The sequence below is a fragment of the Crocodylus siamensis genome, chromosome 15, assembly GCF_052110815.1.
Source record: "Crocodylus siamensis isolate JL-2025a chromosome 15, ASM5211081v1, whole genome shotgun sequence".
NCBI lineage: Eukaryota > Metazoa > Chordata > Crocodylia > Crocodylidae > Crocodylus > Crocodylus siamensis.
In genome coordinates this window covers 587,689-606,008 of record NC_143409.1, presented here as the reverse complement: position 1 = coordinate 606,008, position 18,320 = coordinate 587,689, and the positions used below count along the sequence as shown (strand labels likewise).

The 18,320-nt window shown below is 64.9% G+C and overlaps 2 protein-coding genes across 3 annotated transcripts; both read right to left on the bottom strand.

The window, feature by feature from the left end:
* Nucleotides 1-153: 153 nt before the first annotated feature.
* On the bottom strand, nucleotides 154-4,528 carry RCCD1 (RCC1 domain containing 1). Its single transcript, XM_090029521.1, has 7 exons — nucleotides 4,357-4,528; nucleotides 3,978-4,277; nucleotides 3,746-3,946; nucleotides 3,563-3,676; nucleotides 1,003-1,152; nucleotides 604-633; nucleotides 154-483 (listed from the first exon to the last, which is right to left on the bottom strand). The coding sequence occupies exons 1-7, from the start codon at nucleotides 4,526-4,528 to the stop codon at nucleotides 329-331; spliced, it is 1,122 nt and encodes a 373-aa protein (XP_089885647.1). The 3' UTR covers nucleotides 154-328.
* Nucleotides 4,529-4,638: 110 nt separating this feature from the next.
* UNC45A (unc-45 myosin chaperone A) lies at nucleotides 4,639-18,213 on the bottom strand. Of its 2 annotated transcripts, XM_090029412.1 has the most exons (20): nucleotides 17,785-18,213; nucleotides 17,246-17,404; nucleotides 16,631-16,667; nucleotides 16,367-16,542; nucleotides 16,172-16,264; nucleotides 15,695-15,862; nucleotides 15,230-15,398; nucleotides 14,743-14,913; nucleotides 14,408-14,579; nucleotides 12,763-13,063; nucleotides 12,410-12,504; nucleotides 12,171-12,312; nucleotides 11,858-11,998; nucleotides 11,556-11,683; nucleotides 11,237-11,303; nucleotides 10,885-10,998; nucleotides 10,378-10,493; nucleotides 10,084-10,201; nucleotides 5,124-5,279; nucleotides 4,639-5,022 (listed from the first exon to the last, which is right to left on the bottom strand). In XM_090029412.1, the coding sequence occupies exons 1-20, from the start codon at nucleotides 17,794-17,796 to the stop codon at nucleotides 4,759-4,761; spliced, it is 2,799 nt and encodes a 932-aa protein (XP_089885538.1). In that variant the 5' UTR covers nucleotides 17,797-18,213; the 3' UTR covers nucleotides 4,639-4,758. The 2 variants fall into 2 exon arrangements, with proteins under 2 accessions (XP_089885538.1, XP_089885537.1); XM_090029411.1 differs by having other exon boundaries at nucleotides 17,246-17,927.
* Between the last annotated feature and the right edge of the window lie 107 nt (nucleotides 18,214-18,320).

Below are 18,320 nucleotides of genomic sequence, written 5' to 3'. Positions count from 1 at the left end.
GATGCTGCTCACAGTCTGTGCCTAGGCATCAGGTCATCTCCTCCTGGCAGTGGCACCGCTGCCAGCATGATCTGTTCTCCATAAACCGGCAGTGAAGTGCCCCATCTCTCTCAGCCTCCAGTTGCAGGGAAGCCAGCAGCAGCACACAGCACCTATTGTTTGACCCAGCACTTTATTAGTATGCCCTGCAGGCCCCAGCTGCTGGAAGCTGAGGTTGAAGTGCTACATGTCCAGTCCAGCACAGGGCCTTTGCTTCCCTCCTGGGGGAGACTGACACATCCAATAGGGCCAGGCACTTGTCTGCCAGGCTTGGTGCCAGCAGCAGTGCTCAGGAAGGCTCTCCTTTCTCCACGGCACGCACGTAAGTCGTCCATGGGCCGCACACCACCTCTTCTACATGCAGCCCATTGGCAGGGAAGTAGGCAACAGCATGAGGCTGGTCTGAGCTGGCTCTGTCCCCATGCCCCAGCTGTCCATATTTACCTGTGACGTGAGAACACAGGCCTGTGCTGCTGCTAAATACCTAGCAGCTGCAGCAAGCTCCAGCCTGCTGAGTGCAGCTGGGAGCAGAGGGACCAGGCAGGAAGAGAGGGTGTCACTTACCCCAGCCCCAGGTGTAGAGCTCCCCTTCCCCTGGAAGGAAAGCAGCCAGAGTCAGAGAGAGCAGGGCCCCCTGCCAGCTACCACCCTCCCTCCCAGCCCTGTGATGGGCCTGAGTCACCCTGGAGCCAGAGTGCACAGCCCTGGGCCTGGCCAGGGCTTCTCAGGGATGCAGGGTCCTGGGGGGGTGCATCACAGGCTGCTCCACACAAGTCACCAAGGCTTGGGTGCAGGGCCAGTGTGTGCTGCGTGTTGGGAGTGGAGGTACTGTGCACCTGTGCAGGGTGTTCTGGCCTGGCTTCAGCCTGCCCCACTGACTTGCAACAAAGCATGGGCTCCAGGAGGTTGCAGCTCCCTATCCCCATGTACCTGCGACACAAGGGAAAGGCCACACGCACTTACTGGTCACAGCAGCTGTGTGCCGGGACCCGCAGTTGACCTGGCAGACCTCAGCCCCACAAGGTAGGTCCAGCAGCGCTGGGAAGGCCTGGATTGAAATGAAGTCACTGCCTGCAGCAGCCTGGTGCGCTCCAGGGCTGGGCACTGAGTCACCTGGAAAACAGCCAGGCTCAGCTGGGAAACTGGAAGCCAGCGGGGCCCACCCCAGCTGAGATGCCAGCACACTCTGCTCCCACCTCCCATGCTCCTGGTGCTCCCCTTGCAGGGAGTGTGGGCCTTGGGGGGCAAACAGCAGCTCCTGATCCTCCTGGAGGCTGGGAAGGGGGCCTGGGATCAGGTAGAGATCAACCCTTGGTGGCAGGAGCCACAGAACCACTGGCAAATGGTTTTGAGGGGAGTCCCACAGGGGTCTGCCCTACATGGTTGTTAGTAAGTTGGGTACTGCTAGAAGAACCTTCCTGAGCACATTATCTTTCCCAGTCTTGTGCCATCTGTTAATGAACATGCTGGAAAATGCAAGTGCAAGTCAGAAGGATCTTGACAGACTGGAAAGTTGGGCTGGAGCAGCAGGATTAAGCTCAGCGCAGACAAATGGAAGGTGCTGCTCCTCAGGAGTAATCAAAAATACCAATAGAAAATGGAAAAGGCCACAGGAGTCTTGGCAGGTCACAGACTCGCTAGGAGCCTGCAGCGTGGTGCAGCTGCACAAAAGGCCACTGGTGACTTGGGCTGCATCAATAGAAGCGTCAGGTGCAAGATGCAGGAGGAGACGGTGCCTCTCCCCTACTCAGCCCGGGTTAGCCCCCATCTGTACTGGGTGCAAATCTGGTCTCTGTGCTCTAACTCCTCCACGTCCTTTTTCACGATTCATAGACTGCAAGGCTAGAAGGGACCTCAGAAGATCATCAGGTCCAGCCCCCTGCACCAAGCAGGAAAGACAACGGGTCGGGGGACCCCAGCGAGGGGTCCACCCAGTCTCTTGAACATTCCCAGGGTAGGTGACTGGACCCCTCCGGACGGAGCTTATTGCACAGTCTGGACACCCTCGCTATGCAGTTTTTCCTGATGCTGAGCCTAAAACAATCTTCCAGGAGTTTGTGACTGTTGCTCCTGGTTTCCCCAAGGTACCCTGGTGAACAGCTGTTCACCAAGCCCTTGATGTATTCGCCTGATATAGCAGTAAGCTGCTACCAAGTCCCCCTCAGCCTTCTCTTTTTCAGGCTGAAGAGTCCCAGGTCCCTCAGCCTTTCCTCAGATGGCTTGCTGTGTACGACTCTGATCATGTGGGTGGCCCTTCTCTGGACTCTCTCAAGCTTTTCCACGTCCCTGCTGAAGTGCAGCACCCAGAACTGGACACAGTGGTCCAGCTGCGGTCTCACCAGTGCCGAGCAGAGCGAAAGAATCACCTTCGTTTTGCTGGAGATGCATCGGTTGATGCCTGCCATGGTGTTGTTTGCCCTGCTGGCTACAGCATCCCACTGCAGCTTGTGTTCATGCTGTGGTCTGTTGTTACCCCCAGGTCCCCTTCATTCGTGGTGCTAGCCAGCTTGGTGCCCTCAAGCCTGCAGGTGTGCTGGGGGTTGCCCATCCCAAGGTGGAGCACTTCACATTTCTCAAAGTTGAACTTCATCAGGTTCCGGTCCACCCAGTTTGCCAGTCTGTCTAAGTCTGCTTCAATCTATAACCTATCTTCAAGTGTGACCCCGTTCCCCTGTAACTTGGTGTTGTCCATGAACTTGACCAGCAAGCTCTTCACCCCCACATCCAAATCATTAATAAATATGTTGAAAAGCACCGACCTCTGCAGGACGCCTCTGCCCGCTTCTTGCCAAGATGACACAGATCTGTTCCTACCCCACAGCCAGCTCCCTACACACCTGACTCTCACAGTTAAGCCCTCAGTCCTCCCATTTTTTCACAAGAACGTGGTGGGATACCAGATCAAAGCCCTTTTGGTATACAATGTCAGCCTCCTGAGGGACCAGAGGCAGCAGCAAAGATGGTTGAGGGCTTGGAAGGCAAATCCTACGAGAGGCTGAGGGAGCTGGGCACATTCAGCTTGTGCAAAAGGCACTAAAGTGGGGTCAAGAGGAGTCTGCACTGCCTGTTCTCCCCATGGGTCTCCCTCTGGCTGCTGCTTGCTGCTTGCTCTCTCCCCCTGCCCTTATTTATTGTCTGCCTCCCTGGAGGCACCGGGTGTTGGCTACAGCCAAGGTGAGGGAGGGCAACAGGACACAGCGATTCTGCTGCTGGGACGAACGCTGGAGGGCGCAGGCGGGAGGGCCTTGCCCCTGCACCCGGGCTCAGGCCAGTGGCTGTACGCAGGGTCAGGACTGAATTTACTCTATAGCCGAACCTGGGGCAGCGCTTGCCTGTCTGCAGCAGGGGCGCGGGCTCGGCCCGGCGTGTCCTGCGTGCACCGACGATGGCCCTAGAAGCAGGACGTCAGCTGCCGCGGTTCTGCCTTTCCTACAGCAGGCACGGCCGGCCCCTGCCTCGGCCTGGGGATTTGCCCTGCGCTGATCCCTCCTTCCACAAGTGCCGTCCCCGCAGGCGTCCTCACCTCCAGCAGCCCCAGCGCCGGCGGCCGCAGTGCGGCGCTCCCTCGCCAGAGCCTTGCAAGGCAGCGCCAGCTGCCCCGACGCGTTCCAGCCCCACACGTACAGGTCGCCCGCTTCTGCCGAGAGAGCGAGACGGCGAGGCTGCGGCCGTGGCTGGCCCTGCGCCGGGGAGGGCCCCTACCTACCGCTGACGCAGGCCGAGTGCCACCCGCCGGCCGCCACCTCGGCCACCGGCAGCCCCTGCAGCGCCTCCAGCACGCGCGGCTCCTGCTCCGCCTGCAGCCCGCCGTGGCCCAGCTGCCCGTGCCTGCGGGACGCGGCGGTCAGACCCCGGGCCCGGCCCCCCGGCCCGGCCCGGCCCGGCGGCCCCCCGCACTCACCGGCTGCTGCCCCAGGCGTAGACGAGGCCGGCGGCGCCCAGCAGCAGCGCGTGCTCCAGCCCCAGCGCCAGGCGCCGGGCGCGCAGCCGCGCGGGCAGCGGCCAGAAGAAGGGGGCGCGCGGCGCCGCGAAGCCCCCGGGCACGAGCGGCAGCGCCGGGGGCGGCGCGGCCGGCGGCAGCGGGCGGCGCCAGGCGGGGGGGGCCTCCGCCGCCCACGAGCGCGCCTCCAGCGCCGCCTCCAGCACCAGCAGCACGTGGCCCTCGCCCGGCGCCGCGTCCCGGCAGCCGCCCGGCAGCGCCGTCCACGCGCCGCCCCGCAGCAACGCCGCGCCCGAGCCTGCGGGGAGGGGGCGTCAGCGCCGGGCCGACCCGGGCTGGGGGAGGGGAGGGGAGGGGGAACCCCGGGACACGCTCACCGGTGACGATCACGACGCAGTCCCAGCCGGGCCGCAGCGCGCGCACGCCGCCGGGCCGCAGCGAGGCGGGGAGCGGGAGCGCGCGCGGGACGGCCGTGCCGGTGTCGGGGCCGCGCGGGGGCTCGTCCGCGCCCTCGAAGCCGAACACGAACCAGGCGCCCGGCGCCGCCATCGCCCCGGCCAATCGGCGCGCACGGGGCCCTGGCGGGCGGGACTTCCGGCCTCCCGCCCCGCCTGCTCCAGTGTTGCCACGGCAACCCGCAGGAAGAGACGGAGGCCGCGCTGGGTGCAAAGTGCTGTATTGGCGCAGCCGGCGGCAGCTCCGGGCACGGCCCCCCCGCAGTGCGCCGCGGGCGGGAGCGCGGATCCCGCAGCGGCCCCCGGCGAGCTGCGGGGCGGGGCTCAGGCCTGCTGCGGGTTGGGCTGGATGAGGCCGTAGGCCACGGCGCGCGCCAGGCTCTCTTGGGCGGCGCGGGCCACGCGCGGCTTGTCCTCGTGCTCCTTGGCCAGCACCGACAGGATCTCCAGCGCCTCGCTCGCCACCAGCCGCGCCGCCACGTCGCGGTCGGCCGCCACCATGTTCCGCGCCACGACGGCGCCGCGGTGCTGCAGCTCGGCGCTGGCGCTCAGCAGCAGCGCCTGCAGCACCTCCAGCCAGTGCTCCGTCTGCGGGGACAGCGCGCCGCTGAGCGGGGCGGCCCGGGCCGGCGCCCGGCGCCCGCCCCCCACCCCCGGCCGCCGCCCCGGGACCCGCAGCTGCCGCTCACCACTTCGGGGATCCTCCGGCAGATCTGGGGCTGCACCGAGGTCAGCATGGCCAGCGCGCCCGAGGCCGCCCGCCGCAGCTTCTCGTCGTCCTCGCCGCTGTAGAGCACCAGCAGCTTCAGGCGGTCGCTGCCCTCGGCCAGGAACAGGTCCTGCACCTGCAGCGCGGGGGCACGCCCGTCAGAGCCCTGCGCCCCTCCTGCCCCACGCCGCCGACCGCCCGGGGGGAGCTGTTCAAACGCACTCCCGCGACCCCAGGCAGAGGCCGCGTCTCCTGCGGCCGAGGAAGGGAAGCCCCCCAGTCAGCGCCGATCCGGCCATGGGGTCGAATTCCTTCCTGCCCCGCCAGCGCAGCATCACCCTGAGCCTGAGCACAGGGGCAGGATCCCTCTGGCTTTGGACCCGGCAGAAGCGTTGGCACAGCCCCATCACCACCCCCAGCCCCGGCTGCAAGTAGCACCAAAGTTGAGGAAGGCAACAGAACCCCTGGAACTTGTAGCAGCAGGAGTGGGAAAAACTCCTTCGTGGCCCCATGTGGCAGCAAAGCCCAGGAGTCCAGAAGGGCATTAATCACTGCAGCCCCCACGCATCGCCCCCCAGCCTGGCCCAGCTGCTTTCATCTTTCCCGCCCAGGCCAGTTGTGGGGCTCTGCTTTGCTCGGTCCCTCCCATGTCCACCTGCTCCAGGCTGGGGTCTCCTGCTCTCCCAGCGACCTGGATGCGTGTTGCCCCTCACAGCTCCCTCCAGGCACCGCTACACCTACATCATCCCAGCCCGGTGGTTGTCCAGCCTCTCCTCGACACCCCCAGTAGAGAGTCCGCGGCCTCCCTGGGTGTCTAGCCCACAGCCTCCCTGCTCTGACAGTGCAGAGCCTTTCCTGGCCTTCAATCCAAACCTCCTTTGCTGCAACATGAAGCCATTGGCCCATGAACTGCTCCCTGATGCAACAGGAAAAATCAGCGGTTCTTCCTCATTTAGGGCAGCCCTTCAGGTGTTTGCACGCTGCTGTCGTGGCCCCGCTGAAGCGCCTTTTCTGCAAGCTGAACACGCCCGGCTCCTTCAGCCTCTCCACACATGACTGCTTTCCAAGCCTAGATCACGTGTTGCTGCCTCTAGAAACTTCTCCACATCCTTTTCAAACGTGGGGGCCAGAGCTGCACACAGGTTCCTGACCAGCGCCGCGCAGAGAGGCACCATCACCTCCTGTCTTGTGCCTCGTGCATCAAAACTGCATCCGCCTTTTGTGTGGCTGCATCACACTGCAGACTGCTGTTGAGTCTGTGCTCTACCGGGACCCCCAAGTCCTTTTCCACAGAGCTGTCATCCAGCCGTGTGTCCCCATTTGTATTGGTGTTTTCATCATTTCTCCCATGTGCAGCACCTTGCCTTTGTCCACACTGAGCTTCATCCTGTTGCTCCAGACCAGCTTTCCAGTCTGGCACGATCCCTCCGAATTGTGCTCACATCTTCCAGGCTGTTCACAATCCCTCCCAGTTTTGTCATCCGCAAACTTGCTCAAGAAGCTTCCTCTGCCAGTATCCGAGTCTAATAAACAGGTTGGACAGCACCAGGCCCAGGACAGACCCTGTGGGACTCTACTCGAAACCTCCTGCCATTCAGACGTGGACCCGCTAATAATTACTCTTTTCCTGGAACTATTGAGCCAGTTTTCTCTCCCCCTTGTAGTAGTTTTATCCAGCCCACATGTCTCCCATTTGTTTATGAGAAGATCACGTGGGGCCTCGTCACAAGCCTTGCTGCCGTCCAGATACAACACCCGCAGCATTCCCTTCATCCACCCAAGCACTTTGCCAAAGAAGGAGATCGGGCTTCCCATGATGTTTTTCATAATCCCTGGTGGCTGCTTGCGATCAGCCCTTCCTCCTCCGGGTGCTTGCACATGGTCTTCCTTAGTATCTGCTCCAGTAACTTCCCAGGTACTGAGGTGATGCTATCTGGTCTGTAGTTCCCCGGGTCCTTTCTACCTTGTTTAGAGGGACACTATGTTGGCCCTTTTCCAGTCCTCTGTTACCTGGCCCGTCTCCCATCATCATCAGCTCTCTGATCATCTCTCTTGTTATCATCCAGCACCAGGTCCTCTAGAAGCACCCAGCCCACCTGAGCTAATCTCTGTCGGTCGCCCCCTGGCACCATGCCCACGGACTCCTGGAGCTGGGTGAAATCCGCCTTTTGGCAACCTTACACACCAGTTCTGCTGCCTTTCTGCTTCCCCGTCTTGGGATCGTGACTTCCCCTCTCGTGACCGCTTTCTCCCAAGCGTCCCATCACTTTCACATCCTCCCAGTGGGCCAAAGACCCGACATGAATCTGCAACATGGCACAGCAGCAAAACGCTGAACGTGGTTCCAGGCTGCATCAACAGGACGGGAGGTGATGCCATCTCCGTGCCCAGCACATATTTAGAGGACTGCGAGCAGCTCGGGGCTCCTCGTTTTTGGGGGAGATTGAGAGAACCAACTAAGTGGTCAGTGTATAGGAAAGACGGTTTGTGAAGGGACATGGTAGCGGCCTGCATGCCCCCGGGGGCTGCCAGAGAGACGGCAGGAGAGCACCTTTTCTGCATTGCTACAGGGAGCGGGACACGCAGCCATGGCGTGAACTTAGAGCACACAAACTCGTGGTCAGATGGATGGATGTGGGGTTTTTGCCTTCCTCTGTAGCAGGGGCACAGCCTCTTCCTTAAGTCTCTCGAGCACATTTTGACACCCCTTGCAGCAGCAGGGTGCTCCCAGCACCCTGCTTCACCTGTCACAGGTCACGGTGCTTTTGGTGTCCGGGGACAACGGGCCGGGAGCTGTGTGGCATGGGCCCATTGGTGGAGTTTTAGGAACAGGTCAGATTGGCAGGGGGGCCACAAATGAAGTCTTGCACTCCCTGAGTGCCACTCCAAACCCCTCCCCCTGCCCAATCTGCCGCTCCACTTCCTGCTCCCTGCCCTGTGTTCCCAGCCTGATCTGCTACTCTACTTTCAGCTCCCTGCCCAATCTGATGCTCTGCTTTCTGCTCCCTACACCATCTGCTGCCTGTCCCCTCCATCTCCCGTGCACTGCACACAGAGACTGCCAGTGCCATGTGTAGCACAGCTGGTCACCCCTGGGTTAGACAAGGACTTTTTGGGATGATCCTGCCATGACCAGACGACCTGCAGAGGTGCTTCTAGCCTGACTTTGCTGTGATTCTGCGACCCCCGGATCCTTCTCCGCCCCACCACGCACCTCCCATCCGTGTCTGTGCTTTTCTTTCCTCTCGCCAAGCTGCAGCACCCTGCATTTGTCAGCCTTGCACTTCGCCCTGCTGGCTCCAGCCCAGCCTCCACCCTGTGGAGATCCTGCTGGAGGCCGCGCCTGTCCCCCAGCATGTGCTGGTTTGGGGTCACCTGCAGACTTGCCTGGGAAGCTCTCTACTCCAGCACCCAAATCACTGCTAAGCCTGCTGAACAGTGCCAGGCCCAGGACAGACCCATGGGACTTCACACAAAACCTCCTGCCAGCCTGACAAAGGAGGTCAGAAGTGAGGAGCTGCACTAGGCCTGATTGAGTTCAGCATGTTCAGCAAAGGTCTGTGAATGGGTACACAGCAAAATCCCCCACTTGCAGATGGCACCATATTATCCCAGGTAGCCAAGGGCCAAGCTCACGGAGAGGAGCAGAAAGACCTCCCTGAGCTGAGCAAGCGGGCAAAAGGATGGCAGATGAACTTCAGCATTGACAAGTGCAATATAATGCATACAGGGAAAATAACCTCAACTCTACGTACACGGCCTGAGGTCCTGAACTAACTACCATGACTCAGAAAGGAGACCTTGGCGTCACTGTAGAGCTCTTTCAAAATAACAGCTCAGTGGGCAGCAGTGACAAGTTGGGCATCATAAAGAAGGGAAATGTAAGCGAAATGGAGATCACCCTTGTGCCCTTATACTGATCTGTGGCGCACCCATGTCCTGAATCCAGCGTGCAGGGCTGGTCCCTGCATCTCAACAAGGCTGTAGCAGAGTTGAAAAAGGTGCAGAGAAGGGCAACCGCAATGATCAGGGGCCTGGAGCAGCTGCCAGATCAGGAGAAACTAAAGGCTGGGACCCTGCAGCTCGGAAAAGAAAAGCCCGAGAGTGGACAGGACAGAGGTCTGTAAAATCCCATTGCTCCCTAGACAGAGACCACAGAGCTGCTGTTCACCAAGCCCCTGAATCCTGAACTAGCCCCCCTCCCCCCCGAAATCCACAGGAGACAGATCTGAACTAACAAAAGGAAGGACTTTTTGGCCCAGTGTGCAGTTAACCTGTGGAACTCATTGCCACAGGAGGGCTGCAGGGGCAGAGTCCAGCTAAGTTCACAAGAGGACCCAAACTCAGGGGTGACAGGTGTATTGGGAACTACATGAAACATCTGAGATGCATCTCTCAACCAAGGAGGGAGGATGCTGGGAAGGGCAATGAACAGGGGGGTCTGGGCCTTGATCCCTGTAGATGAAGGGTGGCCAACCCGCAACACAAGAGGCACCAGCCGTCTGCATGGGGCACAGGCCCACTGGGGAGCGGGCAGGCAGCAGTGGCAGATACGGCAGGGAGCAGAAAGCAGAGCAGCACTCAGGGAGGCTGCGGGTTGATTTGTGGCCACAAGGCTGGTCCCCGCTGCCCTTGATGCACCTGTTCAGCACGCTCCTTCCAAAGCACCGGCCCCTGCCACTGTTGGGGACGGGACGCCAGCCTGACCCTGCCTGCACCACTCACGGTCTCACGACACGGCACCATCGCTACCACCCTCTGCTTGCGGCTACTGAGCCGGCAGTCTCCAGCGCACGGCCATCCGGCCTAGCCCAGGTCTCCAGCTCACAGGAAAGCCCCGTGGAACTGCCCAAGCTTCGCGAGAGCCCAGGTATGCAATGCCTACTGCGTTCCCTTCCTGCACCGCAGGCCCTGGCTGCCCCCGCCCACCTGGGGCTCACCTCCTTGCTCATAACCATGTTGCACATGCACTCTGTGGCGGCCAGGCGGATGAGCTCATGCTCCTCAAACATGTAGCCCTCGATCATGGGCACCGCCTTCTCCTTTAGGATCTTCTGCCTGCAGCGAGGAAGGGACAGCGCTAGCAGGAACCCGTGGCAAGGTGGGGCTTGGCAAGGCCCCTGCCAGCTGTGGTCAGGGCTGTGGGTGGAGGAGGCTGACGGCGCTCCCAGGACACAGCCCTAGATGACAGCCAGAGCCGAGGCGCTCCCCCCTTCTGGGCCTCCGGGCCCTACCTCAGCTGCTCGCTGGTCCCTGCCAGGTTGGTCAGAGCCATCAGCCCCTCAAAGTTCTCCAGGCCACTGCGCTGCAGCTGCAGGAGGCTCACCAGCGGCCGGACCACCTCGTAGATCTAGGGAGATGGGCGGTCAGGAGCTGCGGGGCCACCCCCAGACCCGCGAGGCCAGGGCAGGGATGTCACCACCCAGCTGGGCTCGCATGAGCCTGGCCAAGTCCAGCACAGATGGGAACAGATCAGCCCAGGAGCCCCTGGCACAGGCCCTGTCCGAGACCTTGGCCTATAGGCAAAGGACACGGACACGTCCTGCGGGCCAGGCAGGGAGGCAGGCTGCAGCCCAGGGCCCTGGGGTAACAACTATACCTCCCAGCCCCTCCTGCTAGTCAGGCCCCCTTCCCTCCTCCCTACAAATCAGCCTCTTCGGGGCCCCTGGCTGGGGGGTCCGCAACCTGCAACACAACCCCCTGGGGAAGGACCCCCCCTGTACTGTGCCCAGCCATCCTACCCGCTCTCCAGGGAAGGCTATCTCGGGGTTGGAAGTGATGATGATCTTCGCCAGGGCCTGTGCAGCCTTGGCCTGCCCCACCTCCGTGCCCTCCAGGGACAGTGGGATGAGGGCCTGAAAGCAGAGTGCCGCAGTCAGTGCCGAGTCCTGGGGGGATGGGCGATGCAGACGCCCCATGGGGCCACGCAAGGCCCAGCCCCCATAGCTGCACTGCGGGGATGTCAACAGTCCCCCCACGCCAGGCCCAGCCCAGGTCCCGTCCCTCCGCCCCATCGCAGCAGCACCCACCCCGCATGCACAGCAGGCCTAGAGGGCTGGACGCCCTCTGGGCCACACCAGGGTTGGGCCTCACCTTTCCTCCTCCCTGGGCGACCACACCACCCCGGTCCTCGGCATCCTCCACCAGGGCCAGGAACACCCTGCGGCCACGCAGCAGACGCAGCCACGGTCATGGTCAGCCAGGCCCAGCGCCGGGCTCCCAGCCCCCCACCCCTAGCCCGCTGCCGATCCTGCCCCCACCCACCCTGGGGCAACCCAGTAGGGCCTTTCCCACCCTCCACCCTGGACAGAGCCAGGGCTCTGGCAACCCCCAGCCCATAGGGGAGCCCCTGACCCCCAGGCTGGGGAGCAGTGCTAGGCATGGGGATCCCCCACCCCATGCAGCACCTCACCTGGAGATGAGCTCTCGGCAGGAGCTGGTCAGTGCCGGGGTCTCGCTCTTCACCATGCAGGTGAGAGCTGACACCACGCCAGCGGCCAGCAGCTTCCGCACCCGCCGCCGCACAAAGTCCGGCTTGTCCTGGTGCAGAGGGACAGGCCTGTCAGCGCCAGTGCGAGGCCTGCCATGCCCCAAGCCCAGCGCTGTACACCCCCCAGCACCCACCTGCGCCAGGCTCCCTCCACCCATGCCCCGTCCTGCACCACTTGGGCCCTGACCCTGGCCTCACCCCCAGGGCCGGCTCTGCCCCCTCACCTTGGGGTGCTGCTGCGGGACGTGCTGCTTGGCGTACCTGGCCAGCTCCAGCATCTGGGGATCCGGCTCCTCGTGGTCGTAGCTGTTGCTGCAGTTCACCAGTGTGGAGGCCACAGCAAAGAGCACACTCCGGTCCTCTGACTGCGGGAACAGTGGGCAGCGCTCAGTGAATGGCCACTGCTGACCAGAGCAGCCCTGGGTGCCACAGGGACCCACTGCACCACCACCCGCTCCATCCCATTTGCCCCCAGTTAAGTATGCAGCCTCCTACACAGCACAGCCCCTGCCCTCTTCCCCATGCCCCCCCCAGCACCTTGGCCAGCTGGAACATGGCCTGCAAGGCAGCCTTGTCCTCCACAAACTCCTCCTTGACATCAGCATCGAAGGTGAGGTAGGCCAGCCCCTCGGCTGCCCAGCGCCGCGTGCCTGCGTCGATCGCCTCGTTGCACAGCCACCTGCACAGGGGCAGCCGTGAGCCTGCACCCGTGGCACCCCCCCCCCCGCCCTCTGCCTGGCCCCGCTGCCAGTGCGCCCTCACCCCCAGGCACTTACTTGCGGCACTGCTTGGCCAGCTTCAGGGTGGAGCCTTCGGCAAACTGCTTCATGCTGAAGTCAGTGCCGCCGGCAGAGCCCAGTTTGCAGAGCCCCTGGGGAGAGCGGTGCATCAGGGCCAGAGCCGGTGATACCGCCCTGTCTGTGGAGCTCCCAACCCCTGGCCTCACCCAGGAGCCCTGTCGGGACAGGCTCACCAATCCAGTGGGTCCGGCAGCCCTGGCGCACCCCTGCCATTGCACCCCAAACCCCACTTTTGCTCAGAGCCTGGCTGCAGAGCCCTGCATGGTTCTGGCCACTGGGCACCAGCAGCCCCCGCCAGCCCCGCCACCCCCAGGGCACTGTGGCCTCACCACCAGGGCACGGATGCGGATGCTGTCACGCTCGCTGTGCTTGTAGATCTCCTTGAGCAAGGTGACGCCATTGGCCGTAATGAAGGAGGCGTGCTTGGCCTTGTCGGCCGCATGAATCAGGGCCTCCACAGCCACCAGCTGGTCAGCCTCGTGCGAGGAGGCACACAACGACAGCACGCTCTCCATGATACCATCCAGCTCCAGCAACCGGTTCCCCGCCTCCGCAGGGCCCTGCAGCAGGCATGACACCGTCTGGATGGCGCGCAGCTTCCCCGCCAGCCCATGCCCTTCGAACCAGCTCCTGCAGGGACAGCAGCAGGATGGGAGGCCAGGGCTCCCCAGGGCGCCAGCCACACCCCAGTACCATGGCACACGGCAGGCCCAGCGCTTCCCATCGCAGCGTCCACCCCAACCTCAGTACTGGGCACAGCTGAGGCCAGGGTGGGTGCAGGCTCTGTCCTCCTGGCTCGCCAGACATGTTCAACAGAGGGGCTGGCTGAGAGGGGGCAGAGCCTGGCTGCATGCCTGACCAGCATGCATCAATCGATGTGCTACAGCATTGGCTGGAGTGGGTCTGAGCAGCAAACCCGACCCAGGCACAAACTCCGTACGCAAGCAAAACTCAGCCCCTAGGCCAGGAGATGGGAGGGGGAGATGGCTGTGCAAAGTGTGGGGTGCAACAAGAACACCCTGATCAGGCCTATTTGCTGCCTAAGGAACGCATGCTGATGCCCACTAGGACACGCTATAAAACTTGCCTTCGAAGAGGAGGCCACCAGGTAGACATAGCTGACAACTAAAGACATAACAAGGACAGGAGCAAGGTCAGAGGTTTAAAACAAGCGCACTGAGGTGGGACATGGAGCAGAGCGCACCGCACAGCGCCCATTTGCCCTTGAACATGTCCAAGGACCCAGCGGATGCAGCCCAGAGAAACTGCCTGGAGACAGGATCGCACTAGGGACAGGAAGGGGCCCTGCAGTCCCTGGGCACCCCGGCCAGAGCCTCCTCCCTGGCAAGGTAGGTCGCTAGCTTGGCCAGAGCCCGGAGGAAGTTGACCAGGAGGTCCCGGGACCTGCGGGGGGGGGGCATGGACAGGGAGAGCATGGATAAGTGGGTGAGGGGAGAGGCAGAGCAGGTGGTGCAGGGACAGAAGCCTGGCGCACTCAGGACAGCTCCAGATATTCAAGACGCAGGCGGAAGGTGACGCGTCATCTGCTTTGGCCGCTGCGCAAAAGGAGAACTGGAAAGCTCGAGACCTTTGTCCTGACCCAGGGGATCCTGCACGGTGGTGCTGATACCTTGTCACGGGCAGGCACATCCTCACACCCTGTCAGGTCACAGCTGTGCCGGGGCCACGCCTCATAGACAATAAACCTGGAGGAGCCTTTGCCACCAAGCGGAGCGTGTGCTCGTTCTTTAAGATGAGGCTGGTGCTGGGATCTCCCAGTCACAAGTTTCTGCCGGCACCGCAGTCCCAGAGCCACCGACGGGGACAGTGACAAGGACCCAGGCACTCGAGCAGCCCAACGGGAGGCTCGTGGCAGCCGAGCGCTGGAGCCCCCCAGCACTGCTCTGCCTCCCCACCCCTCTCCCCCACCCCCGGGCTCCAGCGCAGTGCCCAGCCCCGCTGCCAGCCCCTCACCTCACATAGTCCTCGCACAGGCGGTGGAAGTTCTCGCGCTCCGCATCGCACTTGAGGTCCCCGTAGAGCTTGCTGAGCAGGACGGCGGCACTCATGCAGCTGTTCTCGGTCACGGGCAGGCTCCTGGCGGCCCAGCATACCGTGCCCCCCACCTCCAGGATCTTCTTCAGCCCTGCAGCGATGTGATCACGCGCTCAGGGGCAGGGTCACAGCCCAGAACACAGGGGAGAAGCTTGGGGACTTGCACCCAGCCCAGGAACCAGCGCCTGCCCAGGGCTGGACAGGGTGCTTGGTGCCAGGATGGGCTCTGGGCGTCTCTGGCCTGCTGCCCTTACCCTGGTCGATGACCCAGAGCGTGAGGCTGTTGTTGGGCTCCCGCGGCGACTTGCGGGGCACAGTTTGGATGAGCAGGTTGAGCGCGTTGTCACGGCCGTGTGCCGATGCCTCCTCCCGTGTCAGCAGCTCCAGGAGGCTCTTGATCAGCAGCTTCAGATCCTTTGAGGAGTCTGCCCAGAGCCAGCGCCAGAGGAGGTCAGCGTGCCCCACCCTGCCAGCTGGGCACTGGGGCATGCAGCTCTTTCACAACCCAGCCCCCAAGGCTGCCAGCAGCACCCCAGCAACAGCTGCCTCTTGCGCCCCCTCAGCAGGAACCAGATCCGGGGGCCCCACAGCAGAAGGCTGGGCCATGGCATGAGGTGCCAAGAGGGGTGCCCACTTCTCCTGCTCTTTCCTCTCCCTGTGGGGAGGGGCCTCCCAGGCTGCGGCTGCTACAGCCCAGGGAAGGCAGCACCAGCCAGGCCCGCGGTGCCACCCGTCACTCACCCAGGACAAGGGTGTCCTCCTTGCCACGCACGTCCCGCTGCAGCCCCTCCTTGAGCGCATCGATCATGACCTGCAGCAGGTTGCAGGCCGCCAGCGAGACCTGCTCATGCTCCGCTCCCAGCAGCCCTGAGAGGCGCAGCGCCCCCAGCTCCGCCAGGATGGCCATGGTCTGCGAGCAGAGGGACAATTGCTGCCGGGGAGCCCCGGGTGCCCAGCCCCAGCACCAGCCCCAGGTCAACATGCGGCCTCTTGTTGCCACACCCCTGGCCCTAGCACCTTGTGCCCATCAAGGATGGCGGACAGCCCCCAGCACTCAGGGGAGCAGCAAGGGCAGAGAGGCCTTACTGATGAGACACTGGTCCGAGCAGGGCTGCAACCACTGGGTCAGCCAGACCGCTGCTGCGGGAGTCCTCCCCCTGGCACGGCTGACGGGATGGGGGAGCGCGGTGTGGTGCATGGCCCTACCCGGGAGCGGTGGCCAGAGCAGAGGCCGACCAGGGTGCGCAGGGCAGCCAGCATGGTGTCAGCCTCGCCTGCCTCCAGCAGCTGCTGCAGCAGGCGCACGCCATCGCTCTGGAAGATCTTCTCCGCCCCCGGCTCCTCACGCGCCAGCACGATCAGGTTCTGCGCAGCCTGCGAGGGAGCAAGAGTCACGGCCAGGTGCCAGCGCCCATGCGCCGCCCCACCGGAGCCCATGCCCCTGCCGAGGAGCCGGGACCAGCTGTCACCCAGGCCCCTATGCACCGGGCACCCCGGCAGGGCCTTGCCACAGCTGCCCCCTGCGGGGCCTCAAGCAGCCGCTTCCCGCACGGGCAGAGCTCAGAGGCTCCGCGCCCAGGGCCGTGGCGGCCTCTCAGCACCACAGCTTGTGTGACACCCCCCACTCGCCCTCTCAGAGCCCCTGGCCCCCAGCCAAGCTTGCCCCCTCCCCGCCCCACGCACCTTCTGCCTCTTGTCTGCATCCTTCTCCGCAGGGTCCAGCAGGATCTGGAACATCTGCTGCACTTTGGAGTCCGTGCAGGACATGGCCGTCATCTGGGACAGACAAACGAGCAAGTCAGGGGGGAGGGACGGGCTCCAACACGCAGCAGGGGCTGCAGCTGGCCCAGGGGCGAGGGGCAGGGGTGGGGGCTCCACCTTCTCCTGCACGCTGCTGCCCAGGTCGCGCAGCGCCTCCTGGAAGGCCTTGTTCCGGGGCTCCAGGCTCACGCAGCGCTGCAGGTCCTGGGCGGCCTGGTCCAGCCGGCCCAGCTGCCGCAGCGCCTGGCTGCGGCGGAACAGCGCCTTCACGTCACGTCCGTCCGCCTCGATGGCTGCGCACGGGGGAGAGGGGCGTCAGGGGGCCGGAGCCCTGGCGGATGGCGCCCACACTGGCCTGACCCCTGCCCAGCCCTCTGGTACCTTTCGATGCGTCGGCTTCTGCTTGGAGATAATCCTCCTGCAAAGACAGACGTGGGTGAGGGAGGCCGATCCGTGCCGCCCGCGGTGCTGGACATGGGGTCTCGCTAGCCCCGATCCCGGTGGCGCCTGCTGCTGAGGGGCCGGAGCCCCCTCCCCTGCCCCGGGGAGACGCGGCGGCAGAGAGGAGTCGCCCCCGCGCACGCGCTCAGTCTGCACGAGCCCCGTGTGCCGCGCCCTGCGCAGGGGCAGGAGTTTGCTGGGGCCAGAGGGCAGCGACGAGCCCCAGGGACATCGGAGCCTGTGGGCCCCCTCCTGGAGGGTGCCCCGGGGAGCCCAGCACCGGGGCCCTGCTCGCTCCTCGTGACCCAGCACCGGCTGGGCTGCGGCCCCAGGCACCAGGACCCCGCTGCCCTGCCCTGCCCTGCGGGCCGTTACGGGCCCCGGGGCTCAGGGACGGGCCCACAGCGCGGCGGCGGGGGCAGCCCAACGGCTCCGTGCCCACCCGGCCCGCCCTGCCTCGAGTCCGTGTCGGGGCGTGATGCGAAGGCTGGGTCGGGCCGGGCAGGCTGGCGCGTGTGCAAACCTGTGGCGCCCTGCCCGCCCCCGCGGTCTCACCAGCTTGAGGTGGCAGGCGGCGCGGTTGCGGTGCAGCACGGCTCGCTCCGGCGTCCGGTCGCTCAGGCTCAGCGCCCGCGTGTAGGCGGCCAGCGCCGCCTCGTAGTCCCCGGCCTGGAACAGCTCGTTGCCCTGCGCCCGCAGCTGCCCCGACGCCGCCTGCGGCACGGCCGGCCTCAGGGGCAGCGCGGACTGGGGCACCCCCGCCCCCAGCCCCGGCGGGCACCCGCACCCCGGCCGTGCAGGGCAGGGCCCACGGGGTGAGGCACCGTGGCCCACGGCGGGGGGCAAAGGCGGGCTGTGGGCAGAGGCCTGGGGGTGGGACTGGGGGGCAGCAGCGGGGACGGGAGGGGCCGGTGGGGCCTGGGGGTCACTGTGCCAGGGGAGGGCCATGGGGACCCCCAGGGCGGCGGCGGGGTCACGTGGGGGCCCGCCGAGATGGGGCCAGGGTCACGTGGGGCGGGGCCATGGGGGCCCCCCGTGGGATGGGGTCACGTGTCAGGGAAGGCGAGGGCAAAGGGCGCGGGGGTCGCGCTCACCGGCTGCTCCATGGCGACTCCCGGCCGCGCCGCTCCCGCCGCCGACCCCGCCCCCGATGACGCCACGGCGCCGACTCCGCCCAGGGGCGGGGCGCGGCCCTGAGGCCTATGGCGGGGCGGGGCGCGTTGACTCGGGAGCCGAGCGGCGGACCGGCCGCGGCGCCCCCCGGGGCTCGCCGGAGCGCACGCGGCCGGGGCCGGGCGGTTGCAGAAGCCGAGCTCGGCGCTGTGCGAGAGGCGCGGGCCCGGCGCAGCCCTCGCGCAGGGGCGGGCCGCGGGCTCGGCCCCCGCAGGGCGCACGTCGGGGCGCCCGCCCGTGCCGGCGCAGCCCCAGCCCCAGCCCCAGCACGAGCCCGCGCAGCCGCATCTCGCGCTCGGCGGCCGGAGACGGGAAGGCGCCGCGCCCCCTCCGCCGGCACCGGCCGGGAGGCAGGAGCAGCGCGGATGCTAACGAGCCGCCGGGGCGAGGAGAGGGGCTCAGCACCCCGGCGTGGGCCGCCATCCAGTCCCGGGGAACGGGCCGGCGTGGGGACAGC